General features: G+C 42.6%; 1 protein-coding gene and 1 long non-coding RNA gene across 4 annotated transcripts in view; both read right to left on the reverse strand.

Moving 5' to 3' along the window:
- LOC111253991 (cell adhesion molecule Dscam1-like) overlaps window positions 1-19,337 on the reverse strand; it is a 110,747-nt gene extending 91,410 nt beyond the window's left edge. For 2 of the 3 annotated variants that reach the window (XM_022814573.2, XM_022814737.2), the window contains exon 1: window positions 18,066-19,337. In XM_022814573.2, coding sequence (XP_022670308.1) covers window positions 18,066-18,210 — 145 coding nt within the window. In that variant the 5' untranslated portion in view covers window positions 18,211-19,337. The remainder of the gene's footprint in view (window positions 1-18,065) is intronic. The other variant, XM_022814409.2, reaches the window with a different exon arrangement.
- Window positions 13,501-18,057, reverse strand: LOC147758181 (uncharacterized). Its single transcript, XR_015325531.1, has 2 exons — window positions 16,221-18,057; window positions 13,501-14,390 (listed from the first exon to the last, which is right to left on the reverse strand). It is a non-coding gene; the product is annotated as an uncharacterized LOC147758181 (long non-coding RNA).
- Window positions 19,338-21,344: the final 2,007 nt, after the last annotated feature.

Consider the following 21,344-nt stretch of genomic DNA (forward strand, 5'->3'; position numbering starts at 1 on the left):
GAGGTAACAAATGCAAGATTACAATGGGCGCCGTCACTGTCTTGGCTCTTGATTGGCCATTTCTCAAAGAAATGCAATATTTCGACTTTTTTCTGTCTACGTCCACGAATCGGAGAAGTAGGAAAATGACGACAATACGCAAGAAGAGCTGAAGTAGGCGGCAGCTAACATGTCAGAAGACTCTCGTAAGGCGGCTCCAGCTAGCGATTTCAAAGATGCATACAGCCGGCAAGCAGCTTCAAACTCTCCCCATAACATAAGCTCATCTTCACCCCCGTCTAAAGCCACTTTTTTCGATTCCGTCGCTCTTCTTTCACTCGTTCGACTGTCGAGGGCATATACACTGTACACACTGGAGACGCGAGACCTATACAACGAGGTTCGCGTTCTCCTCATCCTGCGGGAATTGAACTCGCTTTTGGTCCTGGCCTCAGCCTCGGTCTGTTTTCTCTACTCTACTGCTTTTTGGGCCTAGCTGGAAGTGCGCATAAAACTAAGTCTTCAGGACCACAAGCAGCGGCATTTTTACGCGGTGGCAGTTGGTTGGGATCGGTTGGAGGGGCTGACGAGAAAGGATATCGCACCGTCTCCAACGGATAGGAGCTCATCTGTTTCACTGTTGTTCCCTCCACCTGTTAGAGACCTCAAGAGCACCGTGGAGCGCTCAACTAATACAAAGCACATAGCCAGTTCGGCTGCATGGTTACGCGTACAATGTTTGCACGCCCGCATGCCCCACGTACGCACCGAGTATTCACTCGAGAGAAAGAGAGAGACGAGGACGTTGTACGTGCCAACACTGTCTACAGTACGGCTTCGGTACGGATGTGATAATCTCATAATTTTGGCTTTTGCCGGCCGTACACATTGCAACGGAACCGAGGAACAGCCTTTGCAATTCCCTTTGCAATCTATATATGGCTGATAGTAACCGAGTTGCTTTTCTACAGAATAAACTCAGAAGGTCAACATTATATGAAGATGTCTTACAGTATTCATTACGCTGCTTTAAAGTTATGGTCTTCGGCACATAATGAGAATGAAGAACATGGTTCTCCATGATAAAAGCTAACTTGCTGCTGTTTTTTTTTTATCATCAAACCGTTATTTTTTCATTATGGTGATACGTAAAACCAACAACAATTTTAAAGTAGCGTAATGGAATGTTAAATAATAAATATATCAAAGCAGAATAACTTAATAGAACGTTACAGAGCTATTTGTTAGGTCCCGTTTCCATGTTGAACGTAGGATGACTCTTAGACTTGTTGGTCCTTTTCGAAATGAATTCTGGAATTTAAGAATGGTCAACCATCTAGAACATTTATCGTTCAAAGTGCTCAATCTATGTAGCGTATATATATGCGCATAGGGGTCTTTGCGCCTATCGTTAGGATACCATCTCGGAGAACGTTACTCTGTCTTCGTTACAATGGACGCTTTTGTTTGGTGCTCGGAGAATGTCCGTTTTAACAGCCAGTTGAATTTCCATAAAACGTTTCTGGCTCACTCTACGAGCCGGCATCGTCATACTGCACCAGCAAAGTAAGAGTATTTTTGATAACTGGGCACAAAGCGAAACGGACCAACCCTCTAACAGCCTGAAGTCAAATTGAGAACGTTTTCGTTCTTAATTATAACTTTCCTTTTGGTCGTCTTTAAACTTCTGTTCGTCTTTCTTCTTTCTTTTTATCTTTTTGTCCGCTTGCTCATTACACAGAAAACTGCTCGCGGCCTTCGAGCGCAGGCCCAGCACACGCCCTCCGTTCTACGTTGGCCGTTGTGCCGCAGGAATTATTCTTCCCTACGGATCACTGGCGTCGACTGCGACGCCCAGTTGGGAAACGAAGTCATGCGAAGAAGCCGGAATTGGCTACGTGAAAGCATACAGTTGTTGCGAGTGCTGAGTAGGTTGATCGCTGATAGTTGGTCGATATAGATGATCTTTTGAATGGTACATCTCTGTCGTAGCAGAATCGAAAGATAAGAAACAGCTCGAGTAGAGGAAAACGTAGTTTCGTTTACTATAGGCTTTGGTGAAATTTATATACTTTTTAGTTAGTGCCTTCACACGAATGATGTAAACCTAGTTAATATCGAATCACAAGCCTATATACTAAATTTGATGACAGGTGTGATTTCGTTCTATTCATTGACCTACGCATAGTTTTGCTGGTGGGTCTTCGGCAAAGTTAACTTGTAGTTCGATAGGGTTTGCCTCGTACATGATCCGTAGATTAGCCAGACCCATCGAATATTCCGGTTCTACTGAACAAAACGATGAGATTCGCTCTTATCTAATATAGTTTGTTCTGTGAGCAGCGCAGATAATATTCAGTTCAAATGAGGAATGAGGGCCTTTATGGGTATGAATTATACATATGAAAACCATTGTCCTCATACCAGGAACGGCTCGATAACTTTCTATATATGTGGAGAGCTCTTTGTTATATTTCAAGCGTTAGAAGTTTCGATTTGTACGTAACTCTAATTGAGTACGTCTTCGATGATTTCGGCTATATCGATCTTACTCGATAAATCTATAGTTACCTCGTACGTTAATAGGGAGGCGTACAGACAGCTGTTTTGTAATAACAAGTATATTAAACGATGAAGTTAAAAATCGCTTCTTCAAGTTACCTTATGATATACAGGGTGGGTCATTTGAATTTGGAGTTTTTTACGAATTGTTTTTATAATTGTATCTAAATAACGTATATAACGAAATTCTTTGCATGTGTTAAAGGTGTCATTCCTGGAAGTTATGATTATTCCATACGACCACCATTTACCATAATTATAGTCTCAGCTCAGAACGTAAACATCTAGCTAGCCATTTCGACAAGACTGCTTTAATCCGCATGTAGCTTCTTAATAGTAACTATGCCTCAAGCGATGGCTAAACTTGTTAAAGTGTTTCTTAAACACGCAACATACAAAACGAAAAAATCAATAATTTTCAAAAATATAAGAGCTCAAAAACGTCAATAGGAACAAAAGCCATAAAACAACGTAAAAAATTAATTCTAGTTTTGGTATGGGTTCGTTCCAAGTGAGCATATTGGGTAACTACCGATCTCCTCTCCAATTACAAAAAAACTACGCACGACTTTTGCCAAGTTTGCGACCTTGTTTTAAAAAGAACTAGCCATTTACTAGTGTCAGGAATAGCTAACATATGCGCGCTACGCCAAACGATCCGTCAAAGTTTGTGCACATTTGAACTAGCAACTCCGTATATGTTCCTGATCGATTTCTTAGTATCTAGGATGATTCATTAACTGTATGAATGCATTGTATATACACCCGTATCTGAGGAACCACCATTATACCATTGGGTTATTTATTAATGCCTGTACGTATTTCTACCGCAGAGAACCCGTTTCACCGAAAAATTATTTGATTCGTAGTAAAGGCCAAGAGTTTCAAGATTGAGTTTCATGCGCACGTGCAACATTGCACCTGGCCTGATCTAGACACTCACATAAAAAGACCTAGCTTCTATCTACTGGTAAGGCCCAACAGCACAGGCCAAGCGACATTGAGAGTCGAGGCGGCTGCCAAACGCTCCCGCCAACCGGTCGCTGCGTCATCAGCAGTACCACTGCGACGTTTATGTGTGCCGATTCAGACTTATGAGAGAATATTGACTTGCACGCCGTCCCCTGCCCGGCCACTGCTGTCCTCAATGAAATTCTTCTTTCGATCGGTCTTCAGCTTGGTTTGGGCGGACGAACGGAAGTAGATCTACCATGCTCCCGCAGCTTTGCCTCGGACTCTTTTTCCCATATCTACCGAAGGACGGTTAATAGAGTCGATATAAATTGAGGATCTACATTGCCTCAGACGGGGCGAATCGGCTGAGGAAAGAAAACTTCTCTCTACTGTCTCCGGCCTCCTAGGACTCCATTCCCGTTGGTTGGTTTTCCACCGCCAACGAATAACTAGTGGCTGACCAGCACCAAAACCAGCAGTAGCAACTATGCCTGCAGGAATTGTTGCCTCCTGTCCATGTTTCCATCGTCCACCGGTTTGCCGGTGCCGCTACGTGGGGAACCGTATCTCGGCATCGGCTAACGTTCTGTTTACCTTATGGAAACAGAGGCAAAGAGAAAAACGTTTGTCCAAGAGAAAATAGACAAGACGATACCTTGGTTGACTGGCTGGCTGCGTTAGTTCACGAGTCCATGAAAAAGGTCTGCCTAACGATGTCGGGTTGTTGCATTCTTGCTGACATCTTGAGTTGCGCAGGACCAGATGTAGGCCGATATCCAAGTCAGAGAAAAGCTTCGCAAGGACGACAGATACGGTAGATCAGAGAGAGAGATGCAGACTAGATATGGCGTACAATGTATGTATCTAATGGAATTGACGGAATGCAAAGCAGGACGCGATACCGAATAGCGAAGAATTGTCCAAACCGTGCCTGAATGTCTTTCGAGCGAAAGTTTTTGCCAAGGCAGTGTTTAGTGGGCATTAACATATTTTCTATGTAGGTGAATGCATATGTAAATAGACACTGGCGGAGTATCATGAATGTAAACACTAGTTTGGGGTATCATAGTCAATCACTAATTGATGCTGTTAATCTTCAGCTGAGCGCAGTGTTTGATTCAACATCCGTTATTCAGTATGCTCAGACAATTAACGCAACTTTATTGTAAGTAAGGTCATGTGACTCACTATTAAACCAAAGCAAGTTTTGTTACGTATTCTGTGCTATTCCTCGAAGGGAAACTTGAGCTGTGAAATTGTGAGCTGACCCTCGTTGCGTGCCCCCATCTTTTTTTGCAGTCATTATTTTCAATCGCATTCGTCCAATACAGCATCAACGATACGTTCCGCCTGCACTGTGACTTTTCACTTCACACAAAACAGTTTAATTCTGCGAGATGTAGCCTTGTCGCAACATCCAGTGTGGCATCTGATAACGTTCCATCCTCCAAGTCGTCTTCGGGGTACAAACTTGCAACGCTCTTGGTAAAAACTAATCTAACGTTATTCTCTATGGTGAAAGCCAGCAGAATTACCGTACAAAGCAGACCACAGCTGTATTTTCTCTCCAACCTGCAAGACCTAGTCGGTCTTAGTAGCAGTGCTAAATATTGTCTGTATGTGAGCGGGCCTTCGGGCACTGTTTACTTTGCGGGGCCATCCAACAATATCGAGAACCACCCCATAGCCTGAACACTCTGTCTACGCCGGGATGTCTGTTCCAATGTGTCACTTCGATTGTGCGTGACAAGTCAAGCTGAAGCTGAATCCACTCTGGACAGTTGTCAATATTCTCGATACATCGACACTCACACGGGCATAGACACGTACATAAATTCGTTGTACAGCAGTTTGTCGCTTTAGAATCAGTATCTGGCTCTGTTCTTTTGCTGTTAGCAAAGCTAGTGGCGACGCGAACTATCGACAGTAGACAAACACCAAACGAAATGCAGATGTCTTGGGTAGAAGGAGGCTTTTTGTCACAATCAGGTTTTAGCAGGTTCACCGATAGGCGCTCTGAGAACAGCAGCAAAGATAGACGTTCTTGACGCAGCAAAAGATCTCTTCTGGGACGAAAGCGTCCAAGATAGAACGATAGTGCAGTTGAATCTCAGTAAGGTCTCTTAAAAAATCGAAATCAAGTCCAACTGATCCTCTGGCGAACGGGTCGGCCGTGTTTACGAGGCAGCAGGATCTTTTACCGTCTATTCTGATAGGAACGATATTATTCGCTGTCCTAAAGTTTGCTGTTTTGTATATATTTTCGATTATATTTGTTGTGTCGTTTCTAAAATCAATAACAAACAGAGTAGTCGCTTAACTGTACGTAGAGCAATAACTGCTTATGCTGCATGCTTTCAACTTTAATTCATTTTTTTTTTACAATTTGGCACAATTTCATTCATTTATTTATTAATAACAAACAAATTCGTCTCTACTAGATTTTCTAAAAAATATAGAGTTGTAGAAAAAACAAATTTGAGTCATTTTGGGACATTTTATCCTCTTGAGGGTCATCCACTGAAATATTGTTGCTCGAGTGCTGAACGCGTCTTAATCTCAATCAGAAAGTATACTTTTATATCTACCTTTATACAAGCCGATGCACCGGAGCTGGGAAACCTACGTTAGAACATTGCATTGATTGGCTTCATGGTACTGATGTGATTTTCGTCACCATTTGACATTGATGAGCGAAATGCATACTGTGCACTCGGGATGGCACACCTTTTGATTTCATGCAGATGACATTACCTTCACAGCGATCTGTTGGACCGAAAATCCGTTAAAAAGAGAGGACAGCCTAAAACGTCCCTGTATTATTTTCTACGACGCAACCAACCATAAGTCCAATCGCATACATTTGTCACGGCTGTCTATGTGTATGCTGAAGTTGTGTGCAGAATGTGTATGTATAATCAATATGAATTATATAGCATGTTGTATGTATATATATATATATACAATCAAATATTTCAAAGTATATTTTCGTTGTTCATTTTAAACAAACAAACCTAGATCCGCTCCCCTCTTGTTCGGTGTAGTTAGTCACCTCTAACAAATGGAAAAAAAAAGACCCAGCATATCGAGTAATGGGAAAACTGCTTCGTTTCGATGGCCTCACTTTCTGCCAGGTTTTCACCCTCACTGAGCCGCTCCCGTACGGCGCCACCGAGCCCGATCTTTCTAGTTTACTCTCAGACCACGCTCGGTGATGGCCGGTAAATCTGATTGATCAGCTGTCTACTCCGAATCGATGTCAGTTCCCAGTCGGTCTGATCACTTCGTTCATACTTCTCTTCTTTCTGTTCCTTTCCCCTGAATTCGCCCGACACTGGTAGTCAGATAATTTGCGCCACGCTAGCAAGGCGAACAGACCGAGGGGACATTAGGGACTGTAAGTGTGGGGGATGCGTGCGAGGGTCATCCAAGAAGGTAAAGAGTTGGAAGATTTTGCTATTTGCATTTGAATATGGCGCCGGTGTTACTGCGAAAAAAAAATGTTGAGTGGACTCTTTCGAATACTAGCCTTTAGTTAAAGAACACGAGATAGAAAACAAAAACGCGTAACGAGAACTAGCGCGAAGGAACAGACTGGGCTTCAGAGGGTGTCAGCAGTAGCGAGGCAGTAAAAGATTCCGATCTAATGGCGACCTTACATTTATCACCATTTTCGTGTCCCCATATTTTGCCTTTTCTTCTTGACCTTGCTCCTTTTTTCCCTTAGCATCCATTGGTTTTCATCCCGACGACAACGACGACGGCAATAGAGCTAAGGACGACAAGACATTTACACGTCATGGGCACGACCGAACCATTTCAGTTGGCTCGTCTTAGACCTTGTCGTGATCGTATCTCGCTTCCACAAAAGTAAGAAAGACACAGAAAGACTTTTAGACCCAAAGCAAACAGCCAGTCTACGAAAGACTATGAGCTGGCCGATGTAGCGAGTAAAATTAGAACGTTTCGCTTTACTTCTTATACGTTGCATTTTTTCGATATATATGAAAACAGGTACAGTGCAAGAAAACTCTGTGTAAAAGACATGGCGTAGAGTCATCCGTCGTCGTGTATCATCGTGTTGCTAGTGCAGATTTCGTCAAGCTGCCGGTATCAAATCAGATACTACGTGCGCCACCACGTTCGTCGCAATTTACTACCTGAGGAGCTACCTCAAAAAGGATGATCACTTGGATGTGTTTCCGCTCGCTTATATCTTCTGTTCCCTGTATTTCTTCCTGTTTATCTAGCATACATGTACTATCTATCTGTAAACCACCTTATGACATTGCCTAATGCAGCCCTCAAGTACGGTTGTCCTTATTCGGCCCATCCAGTTTTTCGGATTATCCCTCTCTTTCTCATTTGCTTCGTTTTCCCTACGGCCACTTTCGTCGAAATGGAAGTAAACGATGTTACCACCATTTATCCTGCCTTGTGCCCCGTCTACGTACAACAGGAGATCATCAACTAGAGCCTGACTCTATACTACATACCAGGTCCCCCCCCCCCCCCGTTTAAGCACGAAAAAACCCGTATGGCAAAGCTACCTTTGCGTTTGGATTCTGCTGCTCGATCCACTGGCATACGAATAACGAGTAGCACAAGCAAAGTAGGAGAAGCGGGTGATTTTTACCTCGGCGCCAAGAGATCGTTGTCACCAAGCGCCGTGGGGAACCATTATGTCAATGTGATACGCAAGCAGCCTATTTTCTAAAACGACCGTTCAGCCGCAGGTACATGAGCCAGTCTACGATTTCGTCCAGCATTCTCTTTCTGCTGTTGCATTCCGTGTTCTCTGCACGGTATCTCTAAGTTCGTATGCGCGGCTCGCAGGGGCCTCGTTAGGTCTCAACGGGCTCAGCACGATCGAGGGCGATCTTCGTTGTTCATCGCCATTGATAGTCATCCGCCTTTTCCGAAGAAGAAGAAACCAAGAAGTGTCGTTTCACCAGATACCAACAGCCGCTGTGCTAGCTACCATAAGCGCGTTATTCTTTGGTATTCCCTTGCTGTGTCACCATTTCCCAGTCTCCTTTGCCCGATGCCCGCAATGGTTCTGTGTGGGTGACATCCCCCTCTTTTCGAATCGTTGATGACGTCTTTCTTTTCGCTGACGTCTCCCGGTACGATGATACACACGTTGCAGAACCAGCAGAAACATATGCGATAGCCCATTCCGATCACTGCAACTTTCGCAGGGCTTAAACAACGGCGAAGCACAGCCTGCGCCCGTATCTAGTGTATGCCACAAACAACCATTCCAACGACGGGGGCAGCAGGAGCAATAGAAGCAGCAGCCAAGAACCCTTTCCATCTTCGCAACGACAGTGATACATGCATTTTTGTGAAACTTTCCTTGCTTTCTTTCATTTGTTGGTGGTTCCCAACGTCCATAACTAAGTTTCTGATCCCTTACCAACCCCAGTATTCTCTCGCTCAAGGTGGTCGCAACAGGGGCTTGCCATGTTTTCCTTGCCGTTGCCAACCATTAGTTATACGTCTCCCTACTGCCTCGAGGATATCCTACACCACTCCCTTCAATTCTTTTTCTCCCCCTGACACCCAACTCCCTGCTCCTACTCACCTGCTTCTGTTCTTACTTTGTCTTCTTCTTTCAAATTGCTGGCGCCTGTTGTCGCTAGCAACCGTAACGAAAGGCTGCAAGGCAAAACGAAAACGCCAGCCAATGCTGAGATTATATAGATAAACAACAGATTGCCTACATGCATTGCCTATGCAAACCATCGCTCAGTTGAGCGTGCTAAGAAGCGCTGTAGAGAGAGGGGGGTAAAAGCACGCGAAGAAAAAACTTAAAGGTTCGCGAAGTTTCTGAAGCTTTGAATTCGCAGCTGTCCCAAAGGAGCTATCGTCAAACGGAGCAAATGCGCCGAATAGGAGTTACTGCGGACTGTCGCAGCTGGCCAAACCAGCAGCAACAGTGAAAGTAGTACGAGTGACAACGACTGCTTCACTTCGAATGGCCTTTTATGCCTGGACAAAGCAACGATAGCAACGAGAAGTTGAACGCCAACATACATCGATACTTAGATACTAAAGAGCTGGAGTGACTCAATAAAAAAAAGTTCAATAAGCGTCTTCCACGTCGCACTATCAAAGTGAAAAAGCCTGTCACTGTATAACGTTAACATCTTCCCTGTCGACCGCACCATAACACCACATACTTTCGCTCCGCAAGACGTCTTCCGTGAAGTCTTTACGTAAAACGCGTCGCCCGACACTGCTTCAATTCAATGTGAAATCTCTTGTCAGCATCTTTGCTCATTACTGGAAGCAAGTATAAATAAAGGAGTCCCCTTGTCCGACAAGTACGGCCAGCGATGGTATCCATTCGATATCAACAAAGGTTTTTGCTGTTGGCTTTTTGAATAACTGCGGTCAACTATCACGTAAAAAATATTTCCTTATGGTATAATCATGGGTGCACGCTAGATGTGACGCAAGAAGTAGCAATTATACGGCTAACTCAAAGTGCAATGAAACTTGAAAGAGTAAAAACATGTTTTAAGTAACAGAAGTAAGCACATGCTAATATATTGTTACCATCGACATTTCTGTGGTCCATCATGGAAATCGTTAGTGAAATCGCTGATTGGAAACGAAAGTTCTGTTTGTACGGTATGGCCCATTTCCTTCCAGCCCATTTCTGGATGCAGCTGGCGCTTGTCTGAGTAGAACATTATAAAATAAATCTTCGGAATTAAGCATTGCTTTAGACAGTTAGTTTTTTTTCAGCGCGAGATGAACTGTGTCTGCGGCCTGTTTCAAACCTTGAGAGTTTCCCGTACCCCTAATGATAAGATGATGACACAAAGTGTCCGAAAAGAAAGTGCCCTTGCAGGTTTTGCGCTCAATTCACTTACCAACATTCGCATGGTAAGTATGTCGTAACTAGCCAATTGTTGCTCTAGATCGAAAGCTGAAGATAGTCCGATTCTGTAGCTTAAAACGATAAAATAGTTTTCGAAGCAGGTGCTTTAGATTCTTCGGTCTGTGAATGATCGTGGAGACCTCAGTCTCAAAGCAGCAAGGAACAAAATAAACCCCTGTAGCAATAAGCTAGTCAACGATTGCGTAGACACAATCGACATACTTACTTGTTTATATCTCCATCTCCATCGAATGAACCTATTTGCATAATGGCGACACTTTACTATACGTAATACACTTACCCTTTTCCATTTTACCCCTATGAAGTTCCCTATGACATTGAACATCGAAGAATCGTAGACAGCCACAAAAGTCCATAGAAGCAAAGACATCGGCGCCCATAGATATTTAGGAAAAACCACTGCATATTAAATAAGATATCGTTTTCTATTTCTAGTTGTGAATCCTCAGTTGTAAAGTTCCTACGGTAGCTATTAAACTCTAAATATCGCTGCTCTTGAAATGTTTGAAACTTCTCGGCTAACGTTGATTATACGGAAGACGAAAAAGTTAAATTTTAGCTGTCGTTAACAGGATCACCTCTAAGCACAATCGTATGTCAGCTAATAACGACGGGGCAACGCGTGACTTAAAGATTGGTCGAGGCGTAGCTCAGCAAAAATTGTTCATTTGAAGCACACGATGGTAACGAGCGTGAAATTTTTTGGGAGACTGAACGGGAAACATCCAAATGCTGGCAGAGAACAGAAAGATCCTAGTTGGCCTTCGATATCTTGATAAGATGGGAAAGCACGTAATTTAAGGAAAAAAACTTCAGCAGTAGCTTTGTTCGATGCCGATTTTAGGAGTTGACTTATTCTAAATGGTTGCAAATACCAGGTTAATCCTAAGGAGCCCATAGATTAAGGACCTCAACCAAATCTATAAGAATCTGATAAGTATCAATCCCACGCTTGTGCAAACCTTATGATGCTCTGGACCTGGGCCATGACTCCCACGCAATTCAAACAAATGTGACCTTTTTCCAATCATTTCGTTTCCAGTTATAGGAGTTTAAAACTCCAACAAAAATCGAGTTGACTTATTTAGTCCACGCCTATATCGTCTATATACGGAAAACCGTCTCTGGAAGTCATCGGCGTTAACACTATGACGTTACATAGGCATATTAATTTAGACGGTCAATTTTTGTTTCTAGGGCCACATATATCGTAAATTATGCTGTAGCCTCAACGACTACAAGACGTCAGTACCTCTAAAGAATGGTCCCGTTAGATTATTTTAATCTGCAATCGAAGTTATGAACAAGAGAAACGGATTTGATTGGAACTGACCGACTTCCTAGCTCTTCAAAGTGCATTTCTTCGAACTTCAATGGTGAGAAAGCCATTGTTTTACTGTACTTTGCTTCCATAGGCGAGCTAAGCCCGTACCTATCAAAGCGATGTCCGGCTTCATGCATATTGCCCTAACTCTGACTTCAGAAAATCATGCAAGCTATAGTTATTGGAAAAAACAGTCACAATCAACAAAAAAACCATTTGCAGCATTACAGGTTCGATTGTATTTTCACAAAAGCTTAATGTTTCAATAACAATTCAATCCCGCCTGTCTCCGCTTCACCTAATGATATATTTATGATCGAAAACGAATTGGACCGTAAACGATGATGCCAAAATGATGATAAAATTGTTTTTGAAGAAAAGATTTTGCGCAACGTATTTTCAACGGCATGTACAGAATTGTCTAGTTATGAGTAAATCTCTGTAGTCCATTGTGGAATCGGTGTTTATCGATGCAAGCTCAAAGGATTCGAAGCTCGGAAACGACAGTTTCGTTAGCTCTTGCATTAATTCCTTGAATTCTACCTAGCTGAATGCAGGAGTTTTGTTATGATACGTTCTGTTTCATCCGGGATACACGAATAAGCATAGTTGAAATCAGTAAGGCGACTAGTTTATAGCCAGATCATGTCTAACATTAAATTTTCCGGTCCATCGAATGCCCGCCCACGGAACGATAAGAGACATCGTGGGGTTCGTACGGTTGTCTCCACACAGTTTTTGTACGACCTTTTCCTATAGTGTAGATAAAACACTTGTTGTTCGAATGAATCATTGACCATCCGCTTGTAAATCAACTCCGAATATAACGGGCTGCCCGTTCAATGAGGCATGCTACAGAGATGATTCGTTGGTACACTTTCGGATCGGCGCTAAAATAATGAGTTATACTTGATCTGCATCTTCATCGCGCTTCGAATTGACCCGGCAAATACGAACAAAATACTATGCACTACCGTCTATAGTGTAACATTATTTTTTTTATAGCAAAACAGTTCGGTGCATAGGTGTCTTGCATCGCGTCTAGTAGGCGAAAGTAGTCGGAGTTAACGTCAATAGCGTTTGCGTCTCATTTGCGCGTCATTTAGACATACCTGTTTATCTCATTCTGAGTATATAATATTGCACTATATGCAACACGGTGCATGGGTGACCAGTTGAGCGTCACGTTGACCGTGTACCACTCGGCGTCAGCTTTGAACCACTGTTTTATTTTCTAGATACAAAGTTCTCTAGCTTCTTTCTTGACCTTAATATCTATAACTTTACTGGCATTTTACTAACTATACAATATTCGGTTTAATAATCTCAGTTGAGCTACTGCTTTGTCTTGAAGCTCTGCCTCGTATAATACTTGCTCGTTGTACACGGATATTACCACAACTGGCAGCATATTGAAACCTGCGAAGAACTACGGATATTGCAGCAGTGGCAGAAATCGCGTGAGAACTTTTTGCCACGCCTATAAATTCAGCCAGAACCCAGTGTTCAGAACTAGCGATAAGCGATAACAACAGTGCGGCTAAATACGTTTACATAAAATGCACTGCGTGGCGGGTGTCAGCAACAAGGGCCAGCTTTCCGTTATTTCTACGCTACTAATAAATATGCGTCACAAATTATATGCTGTCATAAATATAACAGACAATATTCTATAACAATAACGACATCATCTCATGTGTATTTAGGCAAAGTGTTGTTTAGAGAAATTCATTTATTAGTAATTAACGACATTCGCGTCATGTCTATATTTTGTAGGCGCTAAGTTTGTATATGAGTTTTTTTTTTTTTTTTGTTCTAGTGACAGCTTTTCTATTTAGCGCGTCAGACGAACATTCTATCCTGGCATAGTAAAGCGAACTGTGGATCTGCCAGATTTGAAATTGTTCTGCGTTTTCGAAATACGTCGAAGTGCTGTCACTAGCTAAGAACGCGGGCATTTTGAGCGCATTCTTGATTACTTAACGACTGTATTCATCTGCTAACATTACATTGCTATAAACGTCTAAATAGAAAAGTAAATTATTGTGGCGGCCATTAGAAGAAATGCTCGCATTGGAAATGTGTGCGCCGGCACGAAAGACTTAGCAACCAACGTTTACTCGATTCGAGAAAAGTGTCTGTTTTAGGTTGTTTCAACACAACATTCCTATACGATTATACGGATTTCAGTATACTTTGCAAAAGATTGCACAAAATTGCCCTGTATCACTTTGCGTTGACTCGCAAAGCTGCCTCTGTGAAAGTTACCACTTGTAAGTTGTTCTCAATCAATTTCTCTCACAATTTGCACTGTGGACGTGGATTAGCCGTGCAGTTGTATTTATTACCATTATGAAACAGCTGGTTTTCGATGAGCCCGATTTTTGAGGCGAATGGTATTTGTAGAAGCTTTTTTTCCTTTGCTTGAATCAGTTAAAGTCGTATCCATGTCTTAGATATGTAGAATTATTCATTCATTCATTCATTGAAATCTGAAACGTTTTCTGCCTGATCTCAACCGAGCGTGACTCTTTCCTTGATCCGGGATTCACTATCGTCTGTTTAGGTTTTGCCGGTCCTCGTTTACAGGTCACATCTAGCGATCTTTTGATTCTCCGAACAATATTGGGCTTCAACTTTTCAACAGGCATTTTTACACTAGAAAAGACAAAAAAAAAAGCATTACAAAAATCTCCAGTGAACCGATATAGCAGTGTAACTCGAACGAAGTTGCAGGCTTAGTCTAATGTAAAATTTAATGAAATACAAGTCTAAAACGAGCCAAATTATTTGTCTGTTTTTATTCTCATTTTTCTCCCATAAATAGCCTGGAAAATGACGGTATCGGTTGAACACAAAGGATATGATATAATTAATAACGGATAAGAAACAATATGCAAGGTATATTATGCTCTTATTGTTTCGGCGTAAGATATTGCTTTGAGGTACATGCATATGTACACTGCATACAACCGTGTCAATGTGCGTGATTTAGCTAGCGGACGATTTCCTATGACAAATATAAGAAGTAACAAGTTTTCGCAGTTGTATATTTACAAGAATAATGTGGCATTGATAGGTAGAAAAGAAACATTAACGACCCTTAGTTCACTGAAGAGCTCGGACGGTAAAGCGATACGAGCTTAAGTGGACGTCTATCTTTTTCTTCGTTGTAAATTGAGCAACATACTATAAGGAGCCTGTTGCCAGTAGTCTCCAATACGGCCTACGAATCGGCACGAAATGCTCAACTGTAATTACCACCAGCTTATCGGAGCAGAAGAACAACAACCGATTCTTCGGTAAAATAAATAGTTGCTTAGAATACAAGCATCGTCTAAAGGCGTTGGCCTCCCATTTACAAAATCCTCCTAGCACATATCCCCACGATGATGAAAGTCGACGGCATGCGATTTTGCGTGTGCCAGAAGAGCGCTTAGCGCCGTTTATAAGGTAAAGCATTCCAAGTAATACTCAGTCCTAAACAAACAGGCGTTATCAATTTGTTTACCTGTCTGGGTCAATTGCAAACTGAAGGAAAACGCGGACCTCGAAACCGCTGGTCCGTTGTTACTCGACGCGACTATAGTCGATGACCATTAAGCTTTGCATTCTAAACGAAGGCATATTTTAGCAATATAACTACCATTGATTAGACTAATCTGACTCACTTTTAGCTCGACTGCGTATAAAAGTCACACACTTTTTACTTTTTAGAAAAACGCAGAGCGTTCAAATAAGGACATGCACTTATATTGGCCGAAATATTATCCTCGTTGCGTATACCCATATCCAAGTTTTCAGGTGGCCCCGCTCATTTCCTATAAGCGACTAACTCTCGAGTCTTCAGGTTTTATCAGGTCATCGACATACTTCGTTACTGTTTGCTCTAGCACGACGTCTTCAAACCGAGCGTATTCACACTGGCCCCCGTCATCAACTACGTGATCTAAAACGTATACTCATATACTATTAAGCCGCCGCTGTCAAATGGTTTCTTTGATTTTTTCAGATAGCTTTCAGTAGCGGGCCGATGCTATTGAATTCAATCACCTGGAGGCATTTCGAGCGTACTTATAATTAGCCACGTAACAACTAAAAAGCTGAACTGTGTGACACACACGTTACCGATAACTACGAGCAGAAAGGTTTCTCTCTCAAAAGTCAACGATAGTAAAAATGCCATTGATACATAGGCGTTGGGTACACAGAGGCTGGCACAAAATAACGCATTCACAATCATTCTCGTTCAAAAGAACAGACCATAGCGTTGTCCTACAAAGCTGAAATTTCTCCAAAGAAAAGCGTCACCGGTAGCAGCTATGTTGACACGCACGTCCTGAGAGAAGGGCGCTGCATGCTAACAAGTTTATTGCCTTCTGCTAGGGACACCTACAGATTATACACAACATTGCCGTATGCGTTTGTATGCTCTTACATATATATATATATAACACCGGTGCGCAGAACTGTCAAGCGCAAACGAACATTTTTCTACTTTTTACTCATTCGATTTCTGTTTCCAATTTTCTTCATTCAAGTACTTCGACTGACAGCTAACGATCTTGTCAAGACGCACACTTCCCAACAGCGAAGGAGTAACCGTCGCGGCACCAACATCAAGCCTTCTTTTTACCTAACTGCTGCTTCACGGATCACAAAAGGTGCCGTCGCCTTACTTCAGACCTGTCAAGATTCTCTCCATTGCTGCATTCACATATCACATCTCACTAAAATCTTTGCCTATTTTGTTCCCAATTCTGCATATGCTTCCGCTTGCTCGATAAAATTTTAACGAGAACTCAGGCTTATTCGTCGAAACAGGGTCGACACTAGTAGGACATGCACGTTGCAGCTGCTTATGACGTCATTCAACGGCCGAACAGCAACTGGTGGACTGTCGACGTTTTGCCAAAACACACGCACACACAAAGCGAGAAATATCTCCAACGTTGTTCCGGAGGCTTTGATTCTCCCAAAGCCAGGCCATGGGCCTGGGCCGTAAGTTGCGTTCGGAGGTTTTCTTTTGCTTGCTGTTGACTCGAGTTCTTTCCTCGTCGCTTGTCAAGAAAGAAGGACGGAACAGCAGGCTTCTTTTCCGGCGACTGACAGATCCCCTCCTGTGGTAAATCCGATGTGCTGCTGCCGCCTGCGTAGGCTGCATTTCTGCGTGCGTCGTTTCCTCTCTTCCGTAGCCATCGTCGCTTTATAGTCCTATCATGCTCGTAGTAGCCCATCTACCAAGAAGCGCCGGTGCACTGCGGAGCAACAGCTGCTCGTAGAGACAGCGTGCTTCTTCGCGTACTCAACAAGAAGTGACACAAAAGAAAGAAACAGATAGGTCATAAGACAAAGTCGAATACACTACACCACATGGAAAAGACACCTCCGAAGCTGGTGGTGGCGTCTCGGTCGCAGACATCAAGTATCAAAGGGAACTTGAACATTTCACATCGTCACCCTGATTTCCACACAACTTTATCCCTACGAGCCGACGCGTACCAATATAAATTGAATGCTTTTTCTGTGCGAAGTAGCAGCTAAACTGAAATCAGAAGCAAAAAACCTGCTTAAGATGGTTCTTTTATCCCTATTTTACCTTATTGCTGTCGAGGCAAAGCAAATTATTGCGCCGGAAATAATATAAACACATACCTCCTTTCAAATTTAATGACGCACGCAAGTTATAGTAACGTATATATAGTAACGTAGAATATGTGTACAGTATAATAAAGGAAGATTCAGAATTCATAGGATGAATCGATGTTTTGTAGCCTCAGTAGAGAGTCGAGTTATTTTTTGTACACGATGTTACATCTGATAGAATTTTCCAATTGCTTCACCAAAAAATCTCCTTTTACTAATGAGTTGAAAAGAACGCGTGGGGGGTCAACACGTTTTATGAGATGGCATATGGTCAATACATAACATTTTAACACCATAAGACGCCATTGGTCAACTGATAATACCGGAGGAGCGTCCGACAGAATTTCAGCGTTGTTCACGCATGTGGTTTGGCGCGCTGATTCAAAGTGACGACCCTCTAAAAAAATAGTGAAATTGTTCCATTTTAATATTTCTCTTTTGAGACGATTGATTTGCTCACAAGTGCCCAATCTGTTCATGAATAATTTCAACGTTTGCTCAATGCAAACAAACAATTTTCAGCTTATTTGTTATACGGTACAGAGCATTCACAAGTAGTAGCTTCGCTTACAAGCGACCTATGATGTAACATTAATCTAGTTCCCTGTGATTCAGAGGAGCAACACAGCTCCCAAGTAACGTATAGCACTCGGACCTGTTCTATAATGTGTTGTTTCGTTTACTTACCTTGAGACAATGTTGCGCATAGAGCTATTATTAATATTCTGTGAAGTATATTGTAGGGTGCTGACAGCCGATAAATAAAAAATAGTGTCCAAAAACGGGCTGTCATGACGTCGGCCGTATGATCGCTTGCTGCCCGGCGCGACATGGCCGCTGGCGGCCCTGTTGCCCTGCAGCAGCTGCGACAATCTTTACTATCAATTGTGTCCGTTGGTGCCGTTCTTGCTTGCAGCAGCCGCAGCTGTTTTGACGGCGACGTCGAGAACGCTTAGTCACCACAGTGTAACAAGTCATATCCGTTGGTCACTACATCACCACAGTATCCATCACACACAACAGCACTGCCCACTATCACCATGTCAGAGACGAGCACACCGTATACGCAGAAAAAAAAAACGGATAACACAGTCAGTAAACTTTACATATAGTAGCTGCAGCAGATATATTTTACTACTGCAGGGAGGTTGGGGGGTGAATAACACCTACTATATCATGCAGCTGCTTCGCGTTGCTCTCGCTTTTCCAATACACGACGACGCAGAATCACTAAATCTGTTCCTTATTTCACATGTGATCCACACCATAAGAACTAAACAACAAACCCCAATAGGCTCAAGATCCTTGAAGAATTATCGTACCGTTGTTATTTTATAACAGTGATTACTTCTGCACACTCGACATTCTCACTGGCTTCTAGCTTTCTGGGAAGAAAGCACTTTTTGCTGAAACATTGCATGACACGCGAAAAGCACACACCGTTTCCTTTACGATAGTAGAAATTTCAAGGGGGATCACGTGCTTGCCAGCACTACGTTGAGCGACCCAAGGCCGCACCCGACGTGACCTTTCCGTCGGATCTTTGTGTCGAATCTGACTTGTCGACCCATCGAGCTCACTAAGCCCTGGCGAACTCCCTTTCATGACGAAGGGTAAGGACCTTTGCAATCGACCCTTTCCCAATATACCCGAACGTGAAGTTCGACGACACGCGCGCCTAAAAAGGGACACTCATAGAAGGCCCAGTGGCGCCCCCTGGCAGTGCGCTGTTGAATCGTCGATTTTCCTGAGCTTTTTTTGCTTCGAGTGTAAGGAAGAAAGGTTACTGTGGGCACAGGGGGTTGAAGATAATTCTCCCTGTTTCCTGTTCTTGTCGAAGTAGGCGGAGAAGCGTCGTTACTCGGCGGCACAAGAAAAGGGCACTTGTTAGACGGAGGAGCTGGAGGCCAGTGCACTCAAAGTGCTTTACCTGAACAATCACTGAAGATGCTGGGAAAATACAAAGCAATTAGACACCTCTTGGTTTGCTCGTTGTGTGGTGAGTCACAATAACTTAGTGAAGTACAGTAGAACCTTAGTATGAACATATATTAAATAGCAAGCGAATTGTATCGTGTTTAAAGATGGTTTATCGTATCGTATAATGACGCGAATATTCTATTCAAGACACAGTGGGCGCTACATGATGAAATCTGATGTGCAACACCCGGTCTTGGATATCTGGACTATTAAACGCGTATTTATTTCTTTCTAAGAATGTTGACTGGAAAGTATTGCACACCCATAGCAGCGTGCAAATCCGGGATCGACGGCCCCTGGCCGCCTAAAGATCGATTTCCCTTTAATTCCACTCAGCACTCACAAATAAAATGCTGAATTTCACGCGTTCAATCACTAATGGAATCAAGTACTCCTCGCTCAGATTTCCTGCTTAATCCCCTTGATGAATAATAACCATATTAGAAACATGTGGCGTGGCATAAGTTCGGAAGTGGTTATAAATACACTTTGTCTCGTATTGGAGGGTACCAGCCATTTGAAGAAGCAATAATTAATGGCACTATCGAACGTACCGTTTGAAGTACCTCTTTGTAAGGCTAGTACATGTTTAATTGTAAGAAAGAGAGGACAAACAGATGGAATAAAGAAAATGTAAAAAAAACTAGTAAGCATCCTGCAATGAAAACAAGTTCTGAACGGTGAAAAGTGAAGAAAGCCTATAATATGTGTAAATTAAGAACAGGATCGTTACAAATGGACAAATGTGCTTTATTCCTTATATTACTGTATACTGTACATAGATATTATAAATAGAAATTTTGACAGTAAATACACGAAACTTAAGTTAGTAGCTTTAAAAAATGACCGTGGGTAATTGTAAAACGTTCGTCTCGGTTACAAGACCTGAGCACTTGGCGAATCATGGTTGTATGATGACCTATCAGACGGCACAAATGGAACACAACTTTCTCGGGTGTCGTTCAGCGAGCATATGAGAGACTACCAGGAGAGAATTCAAGACAGAGCTGTCTAAGCGTTTCTGACCGAAGGAGGCCGGATCGCCTAGAAACTTCTTTTACCATTATTAGAAAGTGGGAGAATTGTACTACCAATACGTGAGAGCCAACCGGCCACTATTAATTTAGCGGATGGATTGAGTTTCAATTCAATGTACTTCTGACTAAAGTCCAAGAGACTGAGGAATCAGTTGCTTTACTAAATGTACTTCTGGCAGCTTAAGTTAATCCTTACGCGGAGTTGGTTCGCTTACTTCAAGATGATACACCGTATAACTCTGACACCGCTGTTCGAAAACGCAGTCAACTTCTTGTTACCGACATACTGATCTAAGGCATGTCGACACTAGCTACTTGCAGGTAAGAGCTGCTATTATTAAGTTTTGGTATCTTCAGCTGTGTTAACACTGGCAGACCTGAATGCGATGCTGAAGCACGTCACTAGGATTCGCCAACCTGTTTGTCCGTCAGAAACAATGTTAGGTCTAGGGGGATTGACCTTGACACGTCATCTAATCAGTCCCCGGTGCAAGCTCGCGGTAATCGCATTATGGAAAAGATAGAAAGTTAATGGGTTTACTTTAAAAAAACAATACCAAAATGGTATTACGGGAGTTGCTACCAATACTTTAACAATCAGCCAAGGACCTTTTCTATCTGTCACTAGAGCCATTCAAGAGTAGAGTAAATTGTTATTTTCTAAATAGCATAATATTTCTGGAAAAGAATTACGACTGGACAACCTACCTTCAAGCTAAGAAGCACATAAATAAGGGGAACTGCCACAGAAGCTCATTAACGTACAACTAATTAGAATCGTAGCATGCAAGCATGGTAGTGTAGTGTTCAAGGTACGAGGATTTTGGTGGTTTTCGAAGGCAATATTGACGATTCAGGTTCCTCAGGGAATCCCTTTGGCGACCATTCGGCATATTCTGTCAGTCCAGGGAGGTCAACCCCGGGGTGATACGCTACCGTAACTGGATGG

The sequence above is a fragment of the Varroa destructor genome, unplaced genomic scaffold (assembly GCF_002443255.2).
Source record: "Varroa destructor unplaced genomic scaffold, Vdes_3.0 BEIS01000001.1, whole genome shotgun sequence".
In the NCBI taxonomy this organism is placed as follows: Eukaryota; Metazoa; Arthropoda; class Arachnida; order Mesostigmata; family Varroidae; genus Varroa; species Varroa destructor.